This window comes from Labeo rohita, chromosome 11 (assembly GCF_022985175.1).
Source record: "Labeo rohita strain BAU-BD-2019 chromosome 11, IGBB_LRoh.1.0, whole genome shotgun sequence".
Classification (NCBI taxonomy): Eukaryota; Metazoa; Chordata; class Actinopteri; order Cypriniformes; family Cyprinidae; genus Labeo; species Labeo rohita.
Window position 1 is genome coordinate 26108730 of NC_066879.1, and position 13199 is coordinate 26121928.

The window sequence follows — 13199 nt, forward strand, 5'->3', positions numbered from 1 at the left end:
TTACAAATGCTGTTCTTTCAAACTTTCTATTCATCAAAATATCCTGAAGAAATGATAATGGTTTCCATAAAAATATTAAGCAGCACAATTTCTTTCAACATGTTTCTTGAACAGGAAATCATCATATTATTGTGACACTGAAGACTGGAGTAACGGTTGCTGAAAATTCAACTTTGCCATCACAGGAATAAATTACACTTTCAAACATATCAAAATGGGAAACTGTTCTTTTAAATTGTAATATTTCCCAATTTAAATGTTTTACTATATTTTAAATCAAATAATTGGCCTTGGTGAGCACAAAAGACGTCTTTCAAACATTTCTGAATGTATTTTGTTACTACTCACCAAATAAAAGTGGTCATTTAACATATGCAGCTTAGTTTTTGTGCAGCACAGAAATATATATAGTATATAGATAATGTCTAAAAGCCCATTACTAAATTATATTACTTGCACTAGAGTGCAATTGTGTTTTTAGAAAAATAAAAAGAGTATAAAGCCCATAAAACAAATTGAAAGCAAAGACAAATTAAAAAATAATATCTGTACAAACTGTTTGACTGAGTAATATGATTTAATAAAGTGGCCTCATTGATTTTCTTCTGTAATACGTAGCAGCTCAAAGGAAGACTCAAAAAAGAAGTGCCTTCAGCACAAGGCTACAAAGAAAGTAAATCCATTTTGGGTATTTCGAGATGGACATCCATATCTGGAGTACACCTAAAATACAGACAACACAGTGAGAGTAACTACATACAGTCATTATATGACCTTAAAGTGATAGTTCTTCAAAAAATAAAAATTCTGTTATTAATTACCCTGATGACCTTCAGAACACAAATTACGTGGTACTCTCGTAAACATGTCAAAGACTGACACAGAAGAGAAGAAATTGTTGAATAAATTCGTTATTTTTGTTTTCTTTGCACACAAAAAGTATTCTCATAGTGTCATAAAATTATGGTTGAATCACTGATGTCACATGGACTATTTTAACCATGTCCTTACTAGCTTTCTGGGCCTTAAATGTGTCAGTAGGGTGACCACCCGTCCCGCTTTGCGTTGTACCACACAGCATTTTCACCCCTTGTCCCGCACGTTGCATATTGAGAAAATGTCCCACATTTTCATCAGTCTGTTGGTTTAAGAAAACGTTCATGCGTTCTTTTGCCTTTTTTATTTATTCGCCTTCTTCTTATTTTATAGCTTGTTTGAGGTGGCTTCTATGGTGTTATTTTAATGACAAATGTCTAGAGCGCATTATTGTAATGGGGGGCGCATCAAAATGTGCAAGCACAAATCTCTTCTCTTGCATGTGGATTCTCTTTGCTTTGATTCTCTCATAAAAAAGACGCGCTTTCTCTCGCTTGCATGTGCGTGCTCGGAAACATAAACAAAGCGCATATGACAACGGATGTAATCAGTATTTACATAGCATAACAGTAGAAAATGTATCTGTCTCACACGTGTCCCGCAACAGATCTATTGCCAGGTGGTCACCCTATGTGTCAGTCGTGTTGCTGTCTATGCAGGGTCAGAAAGCTCTTGGATTTTATCGAAAATAGCCCAATTTGTGTTCCGAAGATGAACGAAGGTCTTACGGGTTTGGAACAGCATGAGGGTGAGTAATTAATTACAGAATTCAATCATCACTCACAACTTTCTTTGTATGGACAAAATGACTACTTTTGTTCCCCACAGAAGATATTGTAATAACACATGGTGACAGAATCTTTATTTTTTGGGTGCAAAAATCATGTAAATCAGGAGGACATCTGCCCTTAAACATGGTCACCACAGCCTGAGACAGTTTGTTTAAAACAGGAAACATGAGAACTTTCTCTGCTGGGCCTTAGTACATCTGCAGATACTAAAGCCATGTCTCTGTCACGAGCAGAGCAGGAAATCCCAGATCTGTTTATCATTATCTCCATTTAATGGAAACCTTTATAATTTGGTGCTCAGTGTGACATGACAAGTAAATGTTTTTGCTTGTTTTCCATGTTCTTTTCCCCCTAGGCCAAAACACTTAAGGACCAAAGTTCCATATGAATAAATCTTATCAGTAATATAACAGCTCCCATGGGTGGCAAGAGGTTGCGCATGCACTCGCAGGACCTTGGAATAAAGTGTCCGATTGTTTTAGAGATATGACCGATTGTCATGGAGAGGAAAATGACATGCTGTTTTGGAACAGACTGTTGGGAAATGTGAAACCTTCATTAACCTTTAATAGGCGCCAAGGATTCCATGAATGCACAGCATTCTCTTGTTCTTCATTTATCTTTAAGATGGCCTTTGGAGTCTTTTCCAAAACTGTGTAATATAACACCATCTCCAACAGCCCAATACTTTTTCCAAGCCAAGCTTTTGTTTGAAAGTAGATAGGGTACTTTTTTCTCTAGTTTATCAGATTTGCCACACTCCACTCCAACCTCTAAAAAAGCTCATTAGGTTGATGAATGTATTGCTCATCATACAAATATCCATGATAGTTCACCCAAAAATGAAAATTCTGTCATTGTTTAATCAACCTCGTGTTATTCCAAACCTGGTGTGTGTTTCCCACACAATGATGTAACTCGCTGATTAACTAGCATAGCATGATGCATCATTGAAGTAAAAAACATCCAGTCATGATCAAGTCTGCAATGTTGTTTGCAAATGTCTGGTTCAACTATTGTTTTAGACTAAATAATGCCAGAATTTTCATTTTAAGGGATCTCTTTAAATTGTTTTTCAGTGCATGAAATGAGCATCTTAACCCATACTGGATGTTAAACTATCATGGGCTGTGTGCTGTCATTGTGTTTGAGAAGCCTCTTGAAAGTGAAGTCCTCTAAGTGTTGCTGTTCTATATCCGTTTATGGGAGGGGTTGGGTCATACTAACACTGTTAGACATTTAAGGGGTTTGTTGAACTTCCTTTCAAGTGGCCAATTTTGTGAGAATGTTTCTCTGCAACTGCAGTTATTGAATAACTTGGGAATACTACAGCTGAAGAGCTTGGCAATGTTCTTGTGTTAATTGAGGACATCAGAACTGTTTGTGATAAAGAAGCTGTTTGTTTCAATAACTCAATGTCTTCGTCCACTTACTTGTCTGATTTCAAGAAAACATGTGGAAAGATCTCACTCCTGCATGGTCTCGATCGTCGCAGTTCCTGAACACTCTTCTGTAGCTCTTTATTCTTTCGCTCGATCTCCATTACTATCTTAAAAAAACATGCAGTATATTAACAGTGTAAATTCATTTCCAAATTAACATACTTTATCAATTTTCAAATATGGATTCCACTTTAATAATAAGACAATAAGAAACTTCAAATTGAAAATTACCCTGTGACTTTCTGTGAATTATCCTGTGTATATGACTTTCCTCTTTCATATGAATACAATCAGAGTGATATGAAAAAAAAAATGTCCTGGCTCTTCCAAGCTTTTATAACTGCATGGCTGTTAAGATTTTGAAGTCCAATAAAGTGCATCCATCCATCATAAAAAGTGCTCCACACTTAATTAATAAAGGCCTTCTGAAGTGAATCAATGCATTTGTGTAAGAAAAATATCCATATTTACTTTATGAGCTGTAATCTCTAGCATCCACTAACTGTTGTACGTGCGTTCACTAGAGAGTGGCGTTCCAGCGGATGATCTAGGATGTAAGCATAAGCTCCAATGAGAAGTCATGAACATAAAAACACATAGAACAGGGCAAAACAAAACACCGGTCATGAATTAGACAGAGGATTTGTAAAGAAAAATGTCTGAAGATTTCTGTATAAGCCAAAAGGAGACTGGTTTTCGTTTGCTGTAAACAAAACTTGGTTCTTGGCTACCTGGTGCTTTTGCTACGGCTACATCCTATGACATCCGCTGGAACTCACTCTGAACGCACGTACTGTAGTTAGTGGAAGCTGGAGTACTTTTCATGATGGATGGATGTACTTTATTGGACTTCAAAACCTCAACAGCCATTCACTGCCATCATAAACTTTGGAAGAGCCAGGACATTTTTAATATAAATCTAACTTGTATGAAAGGAGAAAGTCAAATAACCCTAGGATGGCTTGAGCAAATCATGGGGTAATTTTCATTTTTGGCTAAACTATCCCTTTAATGTAAAAGGTACCTTTCTCTGATCATGAATCATTTTCCTCATTGTGTCGTTCTCTGAGGCCACCCGTTTGACAATGGGAGGGATTTTGGAAGCATGTTTCTGAAAATCAATCCACTTTTTTTTTATAAAGCTCCAAAAGTCAAAAATAATGATTTATAATAAAATCAATATAAAAATGGACATAAAAGTGCTACTTTACCATAGCAGCAGCAGACAGCACTTCCTGTTCTCTTTGGCGTTGGCGTCTCTCCAAATTGACCATTTCTTTCTCAAACAACTGATTTAAATCCTCCTCCTCTTTCTGGCAATTTTAAAAGGGGAACTGTATTACAACATTATTAAAAACTGAAGAGTTCTCATAAGAGATGGATCTACATGTGTTTTTTTAATAAATAAAGGATTTTCCTAGATATACTTTGGATTATATTTTATTCTTTACCCATCAGTTTGCCAGAATGTCGGCTTTTGGTCATCCAGCAGTGAGTCCTGCTCATATTTTACCTGCTGCGTCTCTTTTAGTCTCTCCAACTTTCTTTCCAATTCTGCAATCTGCAAGGCCTTGGCTGGGAACTCCGTATCTTTGTATGTCTTCAGGCTGCAGAGCTCTTTCTGAGCCTCTACCACCTTCACTTTTAGCAGATCCAACTGCTTCTGCAAACCTACGCGTATAGGATGAAGCCAGCTGAAATTTGTTGTTTCAGTTTGGGGTTGTTTGTTTGTGCTTTAGCATTAACAACCATTGCAGAAGCAAAACTATATGGCCAAAAGTATGTGAATACACAAACATGTTGATCTCTCTGGGTGCACAGCGGCATTATCAGGCTGGAACAGAAGAGGGCCTCATTCTACATGAAATGTATTGTATGCTTGCTTTTATGTGCCTGCTTGCAATAGATGTTCAGGCGTAACGGTAAAATGATAAATAATAATAAGTGAAATAACATATTTACTCTGCAAGGATGCATTACATTGCTTTATATAAGATTTAGATTTTTTTGGCTGTGTAATGTATATATTGCATTTAAAAATGATAAAAAATAGTTAAAGCATAACTGAAGAAGTATTAACTAACCGCTGAGATGTGTCTGTGATTCTTCTTTTATATTTCTCAGCTCTGCTTTGGCACTTTCAATGAGACTGTCATTCCATCGTTTCAAAGCTACTTCTGATCTCTAGAAAGAATATGAGAGATCATATAACTGGCTAAGGATATTAGACACTTGCAGTTCTGAAAAAAAAAAAGTTCAGTGCTCTTTGTGTACAGTAGCCTTTAAAAATGCAATTCAGTGTAGCTCACCCTCTTTTGCTCTGTCTGGATGAGCAGTTCGTTGGCTCTGGCGAATGAGCTTCTGTTTGTAGCCATAATGCTTTTGGCCATCTGCAGGTTTCTCTCTTGAAGCTGTTGACAATGCTCTTCCAAGTCTTTTATTGCTTCTTTCCTGGATTTGATGAGTAACTACAACAGACTGCAGCTGTTGACATGGCGTATACCAAACTAAGCACAAGTGAACTATTAAAGTCTGCTTTCAAACTTTATAGTACACACCATCAGCGCTCTGGTATTGTATTTCATCTTTGAGGTGATCTGGTCCTGTTCTGCTTTTTCAGCTGTCCTTCTTGTAGGAATTTTGGGGAGTTTTGTGAAGTCATTGTGGATATGAGATTTTCCTGTTCATAAAGCAGAGATTACAAAAGAATGCATAAAGATAGAAGAAGCATTAACTTGATCCTTACTTAGCCACGTTTATACCTGGTTTTCCAGTCAGAGATGGTCTGATTTCTCGTTTGTTAGACGATATGACTGCTTTATCATGATGAGATGCCCAGAGCACAGGTTTTGTTCTTGTACTTCGCTCCCATTTGCTGTAATCCTTGAAAAACATTTCATTATCTGTTACAAAATGCCAGAAGATTATATTAACATTACAATACATAAACAGAGTCAGTCATACCATGAAATGAAAGTTATGGATATCTTGACCTGCCATAATGCTGCTTTCTTCTTCAAACCCGTCGATATCAAAGTTGCTAAACAATTCCAGCATTTCTCAATTTTGCCATAGCAACCGGAGATACACGCCTGAGTACAACGTACTTCTGCTGCCATCCAGTGGACATACTGAGAATGCGCAAAACTGCGTTGTTTTCCTGCTGTATTTTCATTATGTAGCTTGACAGGAAAGAGTACGTCATTATTCATGTGAACTTCTATAAATCCATATATATTTTATGTGATTATAGCAAGAAAAGTGAATAAAGAATTCATTTGTGAAATTAAACATAAAGTCTTGTTATTGCTGCATTGCAGAACAATGAAACATTTGTAAAACAATGTAGAAGTGTAAAAATACACTTAAAGGAGAAGTCCACTTCCAGAACAACATACAAATAATTCACTCACCCCTTGTCATCCACGAAGTTCATGTCTTTCTTTCTTCAGTCGTAAAGAAATTATGTTTTTTGAGGAAAACATTTCAGCATTTTCCCCCATATAATAGACTGGTATGGTGCCCCGATTTTGAACTTCCAAAATGCAGTTTAAATGCGGCTTCAAACGATCCCAAATGCGGTTGTAAACGATCCCAGCCAAGGAAGAACGGTTATTTGAATAAAAGTAATACAATTTATACTTTTTAATGCCAAACGCTTGTCTTGTCTTACTCTGCTTGGACTGTTTTTGTTCCTGTTCATGACAGTTTGGGTATGTCGAAAATCTCCCATCTCATGTTCTCCCTCAACTTCAAAATCGTCCTATATCGCTGTTTTAAGCTTTCCATTGATGTATGGTTTGTTAGGATAAGACAATATTTGGTCGAGATACAACTATGTGAAAACCTAAAATCTGAGGGTGCAAAAAAATCAAAATATTGAGAAAATTGCCTTTAAACTTGTCCAAATAAAGTTCTTAACAATGTATATTACTAATCAAAAATTACGTTTTGATATATTTACAGTAGGAATTTTACAAAATGTGAACATAATCTTTACTTAATATCCTAATGATTTTTGCAATAAAAGAAAAATCAATAATTCTGAACCATACAATGTATTTTTGGCTATTGCTATAAATATACCCCAGCGACTTAAGACTTAAGTTTTTGTGGTCCAGGGTCACATATATGTAATTAAAAACACTATGATGTTGTAAATGATTAAATAATTGTAAACTATACAGTTTTTCAAAACACTTTTATTGCTTGCATTTCTGCATTATAAGATGCATTTTATAGAAGAGAAGGTTATACAAAAATGTCTATATCCCATGGCACATTTACACTGCATACTGCAAATATAAAATGTATTATAAATAGCATAGATCAATGATTTAAATATCCAACTATGTCATCAAAATATGAACATTAGAAATTATATTATTTTGTATAATGAACAGCAGTGCATTTTTTTACTGCATGATTCCTCACATAAAGGTGGGCTTAATATTATCTAACACCAATATACAAATGCATATACAACCTTCACAGCACAAAAAAGATAAATATTTACTGAATAACATATGGAAAAGCCCAGTGTTTTAAGTTTGTTATTATGGCACCATCAAACAAGATAATTTTTGTGATCACTGCAAATAGTAAAATCTTAACATTTTATTGAAAATGAATGAGTTATTGAAACACAAGTCTTGTAGTTACATTCAAAAGTATAAAGAAATGAAAAACATGATCACATAGCTGCAGATTGTTCTGGATGAGGTTTTGATTGACAGGTCCAGTGTTGATGACATCATGCCGTGTTGTTGTTGATGTCCATGCGGCTGATGAGCTCCGTGACGAGCGCCTGCAGCGTCTCTGAACGCATTTTGCTCACTTCCAGCACGGCTTCATGATTGACAGACTCATTGTCCTCATAGCTTTTCACCACTTTGTTAGTGATAAGCGAGAGACCAAAGACTCTCATGCCACAATGACTGGCAACCAGCACTTCCGGTGCAGTACTCATTCCTTTAAAGGCAAGTTAGACATAAATTTAAAATAAAATGCATAATAATGAAAATATAACAATATGACTTACTATTTCTATACAATACATACAGTGGCATGCGAAAGTTTGGGAACCCCTTGCAGAATTTTTAAGAAAATAAGAGAGATCATACAAAATGCATGTTATTTTTTAGTTAGCACTGTGCTGAGTAAGATATTTTACATAGAAGATGTTTACATATAGTCCACAAGGCCAAAAAATTATTGAAATTATTTAAATAACACTCTTTAAAAGTTTGGGAACCCTTGGTTCTTAATACTGTGTGTAGATGATCTACGACTGTTGTTTGTTCATGAGTCCCTTGTTTGTTCTGAACAGTTAAACTGTGTGCTGTTCTTCAGAAAAATCCTCCAGGTCCTGCAGATTCTTCAGTTTTCCAGCATCTTTTGCATATTTGAACCCTTTCCAGCAGTGACTGTATGATTTTGAGACAAATCAACACAACTCAGACACAACTACTGAAAAAGGTTCAAACATTCACTGATGCTCCAGAAGAAAACATGATGCATTAAGAGTCGGGGGGTGAAAACTTTTGAACAGGATGAATCCAACATGATGTCCAATTTTTTCTTATTTTGTTAAAATATAATTTTTTCCATTTAGTACTGCCTTTCAGATGCAACAGAAGATACATACATTTACATGTTTCCCGGAAGACAAATTAAGTACAATTTACCTTCATCTTCAAATTCAAAAAGTTTTCACCTCCCTAATGCACTGTGTTTCCTTCTGGAGCATCAGTGAATGTTTAAACCTTTTTTAATTGTTGTGTTTGAGTCCCTGTGTGAGTCCCTTGTCCTCAGTGTGAAAAGATGGATCACAAAATCATACAGACACTACTGGAAAGGGTTCAAATATGCAAAAGATGCTGGAAAACTGAAGAATCTGTAAGACCTGGAGGATTTTTCTGAAGAACAGTGCTCAGCTAACTGTTCAGTACAAACAAAGGGACTCATGAACAACCATCACAAAACAAAACAAAACAAAACAAAACAAAACAAAACAAAAAAACAGTTGTGGATCACCCAGGTAACCACACGCAGTATTAAGAACCAAGGGTTCCTAAACTGAAGGGAGTTATTTTAATAATTTCAGCTTTTTTTTTTTTGTCTTGTGGACTATATGTAAACATCTTTTATGTAAAATATCTTAATCAGGACAGTACTAAATAAAAAATAACATGCATTTTGTATGATCTCGCTTATTTTGTTAAAATTATTCACATTTTCACAGGTTCTCCAAGGGGTTTCCAAACTTTCGCATAAAACTGTAGGTGTGTATCAACTTAGCAATGTGAAAATGTTAGTCTAAGTTGAATTTCTTGAAAAGCTTAAAGTGATACTTCACCCAAAAATGAATATTCTGTCATTACTTACCCTCATGTCATTCCAAACCTGTAAGACTCCAAACAAAAAGTATTTTCGTAGTTTCATAAAATTACGGCTGAACCACTGATGTCACATGGACTATTTTAACGGTGCCCTTACTACCTTTCTGGGCCTTGAACTTTGTCAGTTGCATTGCTGATTTGTGTTCCGAAGATGAACGAAGGTCTTACGGGTTTGGAACGACATGAGGGTGAGTAATTAATGACAGAATTTGTTTAGAGTGAACTATCCCTTTAAAAATGTCCAGTCATTTAAAAATTTGGATTACATATGAGCTTACCAACTGCATCCACTCCCAGTTTGTGCAGAAGGCGGGCCTCAGCTATGCTCTCAAAGTTGGGTCCTCCCACCATGCAGTAGACACCCTCTTGGATATACTGGGAGACACCCATGCTCTTACAGATGTCGAACGCCATCTTCCGCAGGCTTTTGTCATAGACCCCAGACATGGGTGGAAATCGAGGACCAAACCTTGACAGCGGCCAATAAATGATTACATTCTGTATACATGTGATTCTAATGAATGAATGCTTTCCTAACTCACTCTGTACATTGATACTCACTTATCATCATTAGGGCCATTGAGAGGGTTCAGTCCAGCAAGCCCAGGGAAGTTAATGTGGTCACGTATGATCATAATATCACCACAGCTATAACTGTCCGCTAATGACCCTGCAGCATTAGTGACAATCAAGGTTTCGACACCCAGGAGTTTGAATACTCTTACTGGAAAAGTGACCTGAGGAACACAAGCACAAATTCTGTTACTTTTAATCCATTTTCAACATCCAGCACCTTTGTAAAAAAAAGCTTAAAAAGCTTGCGGGTGCACTGTACATCCGTACTACCAATAAGCCATTTTAATCTAACCCTGTGTTATATAAACCACACAGAAGTTGAATAGTTCATTGTGCTCTGATACACAGCATGTGACTTCAATCAGCATGACCAGGATGGAGTGAATATACTGTGCGGGCATCCAAAAAGAAAAAAGGAATCTTCTTATTCTAACATTTTACACTGCAGCATGACACAGCATGAATGGAACAGTGTTTTAAAATTACTTTTGGAATGCAGTGTAATTCTGTTATATAATATAATTCAATTTGCGACACGTGATGAAACTGTCAAGACAGATTTTGTATTTAACCTGAGCCATTAAGCAAATAAAGCCTGATGGGTCATTAAACTCCGTTAGCTCAAGAAAGATGCAAGGTGAACTGAGTTCAAGGTGAAAAGTGTTCAAAATGTACAATATCGCTGAAAAGTTCAAGGTCATTAAGAAATTAATACAGTACTTTTATTCGCATTAAACTGATTAAGGTGCTAGAAAAATATTTAGATTTTAAATAAACGCTGTTTCTCAAAAATATTACTAATTTCCCAGAAATATTTCTTAAGCATTAAATTAGCATATTAGAATGATTTCTGAAGGATCATGTGACACTGAAGACTAGAGTAATGGCTAAAATGACAGAAATAGAAAATATTTATTTTAAATTGTAATAGTATTTCACAATATTACCATTTCTAAAAACAAAACAATAAAACAATAAAACATCTTGGGTATATGAAATGTTTTAGTAATAATTTATAAAAAGGATGTTGGGCATGTAATGCCATTGGTTTTAAAAGGACAAACCTTGCTTAGTGAGTGTCCCTCATACATGTGGAATCGGCCCTGCATGCACACACAGGTCTTCCCTTTGAGCTCCCCAAAAACCAGCCTTCCAGCATGACCCTTCACTGTTTCAATATACAATCACATATAGATGCACATTAAAATTTAAGGCACCATTTGAGCCAAAATTTTCGATTTTGCTAAAAGTTTAACAGTGTACTTTTTGACTTTTTTAGCGAATACTGTCTTTATTTTGGCAAATGAACAAAACCACTGAAGCAGCAAAACTTTGACCTGCGTCTTACCTGTGCTCTGAGGAAAGCCAGGGATGTCAGAGTATTTGAACGAGTCTTGGCATTTGAGCGCATCCGCCAGCATTCCCAATCCAGAACCGCAGATGATGGCTACTTTAGGTCTGTGTTGTGTCTGGGACAGCAGCCAGTCTGCAGTCCTCTGATAGTCCTCATGGCTGGTGATGTAAAAAATGCAACTTTTAGTTTTATTTAACTAAAATCTATTGCTCATTAGAGGGAACTGTGGTATTTAAACAAAAATAAAGCATTAAATTTATTTGCTGCACATTGTTCACTGTTCCATATCAGTTTTGGAAAAGCTACTCATATCAGGTCTATTGTGACTAATACAAAGTATTATATTAGCATTATTAATTAAATGGCAAACATCCCTTTGTTTGACCAGAATCATATTTTATACTGTACCAGAATTAAACAGCATTAAAAAGACCAAAACCTTTTTTGACAAAAAGTAGTTATATATGCTGTTTTCCTATATACACACAATCCTCAGATTTGTTTTCAACCTTAAGATGCGAAAAAAAAAAAAAAACCCTTACCAGATTTGATCTTTGCTGTGCATGTTGGACTTGTGTTGTCTTGAAGCAAGTTGTAAAGTGAAGAGTGATCCTGGATTTGAGCAGTGTGTGAATGAGAGAGCAGCTCTCTCCATTTAAGTAAACCTAATGCCTGACCTCACCAACACACACAAACGCTCTGATTGGTTACAACTCAGTATTATAGTTTAGTCATGGTAAATTAAATGGCATGTCATTTGTAGGTGTGTCTGAGTTTAAATATCAGAGGCAAGCTATACTTTCAGTCAGATTTGGGGGATGTAAGCTAAAATCAACTACTTAAGAATATCTGGTGTTTATATGCGTATAGAATTTTTTTCAGTGTTTTTGTGTGGAAGCCCATTTCCATCACGTAAGAAAAAAATTCATGCCTTAAAATGTCGAAATTACAACATACTTGTGTCATAATTGTGAGATAAGTCGTTTTGTGACTTTAAAAGTCGTAATTACAAGATAAAGTCAAAATGATGACTTATAAAGTCTAAATTATGACTTAGTTAAGTCATAAAATACAAGATAAAAGTCGAAATTATGACTTATAAAGTCGAAATTATGCGATAAAAAGTCAAAATTATTACTTAATCCATAATTATGAGAAGTTGAATCATGAGATAAAAAATTTTGACTTTCTATCATAATTATGACATAAGTAAGTCATAACTTCCACTTTTTATCTCATAATTATAACTTAAGTATGTCATAATTTCAACTGTACATTTCATAATTATGACTTAAGTCATAGTTTCGACTTTATCTCATAATTTAGACTTATCTCACAATTATGACTTAAGTCATAATTTTGACTTTTTATCTCATAATTTCAACTTCATAAGTCATAATTTCGACTTTTTATCTCTTAATTATGATTTAAGTCATAATTTCGACTTTTTATCTCATAATTTCAACTTTTTAATTTACAAATGATTTACTCACCCCCTTGTCATCAAAGATGTTCATGTCTTTCTGTCTTCAGTCGTTAAGATATTATAGTTTTTGAGGAAAGCATTTCAGGATTTTTCTCCATATAATGGACTTCATTGGTGCCTCAAATTGAACTTCCAAAATGTAGTTTAAATGCAGCTTCAAAGAGCTCTAAATGATCCCAACCAAGGAAGAAGGGTCTTATCTAGCGAAACGATCAGTCATTTTTTTTCGAAAAATACAAATTTGTATACTTTTTAAGCACAAAAGCTTGTGTA

At 35.4% G+C, this 13199-nt stretch overlaps 2 protein-coding genes across 4 annotated transcripts in view; both read right to left on the reverse strand.

The window, feature by feature from the left end:
* Positions 1–440: 440 nt before the first annotated feature.
* Positions 441–6206, reverse strand: c11h20orf96 (chromosome 11 C20orf96 homolog). 2 transcript variants are annotated; one of them, XM_051123032.1, is made up of 10 exons: positions 6074–6206; positions 5872–5992; positions 5668–5789; positions 5419–5577; positions 5194–5293; positions 4623–4780; positions 4321–4422; positions 4134–4220; positions 3101–3216; positions 441–723 (listed from the first exon to the last, which is right to left on the reverse strand). In XM_051123032.1, exons 1-10 carry the CDS (start codon positions 6164–6166, stop codon positions 663–665), a joined length of 1119 nt encoding a protein of 372 aa, XP_050978989.1. In that variant the 5' UTR covers positions 6167–6206; the 3' UTR covers positions 441–662. The 2 variants fall into 2 exon arrangements, with proteins under 2 accessions (XP_050978989.1, XP_050978990.1); XM_051123033.1 differs by having other exon boundaries at positions 5872–6012; positions 6103–6199.
* Positions 6207–7324: 1118 nt separating this feature from the next.
* pnp4a (purine nucleoside phosphorylase 4a) overlaps positions 7325–13199 on the reverse strand; it is a 99372-nt gene continuing 93497 nt past the window's right edge. Inside the window, exons 2-7 of one of the 2 annotated variants that reach the window (XM_051122804.1) lie at positions 11983–12052; positions 11435–11598; positions 11151–11254; positions 10072–10247; positions 9789–9979; positions 7325–8080 (exon numbers count right to left, since the gene is read on the reverse strand). In XM_051122804.1, coding sequence (XP_050978761.1) covers positions 7863–8080; positions 9789–9979; positions 10072–10247; positions 11151–11254; positions 11435–11598; positions 11983–12005 — 876 coding nt within the window. In that variant the 5' untranslated portion in view covers positions 12006–12052 and the 3' untranslated portion in view covers positions 7325–7862. Of the gene's footprint in view, positions 8081–9788; positions 9980–10071; positions 10248–11150; positions 11255–11434; positions 11599–11982; positions 12116–13199 lie in introns of those variants that run through there. The other variant, XM_051122803.1, reaches the window with a different exon arrangement.

Excerpts from the sequence above, each read along its gene's own strand:
- c11h20orf96 (XM_051123032.1), bottom strand. The coding sequence starts at position 6,166 with ATGCTGGAATTGTTTAGCAACTTTGATATCGACGGGTTTGAAGAAGAA. Across the intron at positions 4,221-4,320 it reads TGCTGTCTGCTGCTGCTATG|AAACATGCTTCCAAAATCCC; the intron begins GTAAAGTAGCAC and ends ATTGATTTTCAG. Across the intron at positions 724-3,100 it reads GTTTTCTTGAAATCAGACAA|GTGTACTCCAGATATGGATG; the intron begins GTAAGTGGACGA and ends TCTGTATTTTAG.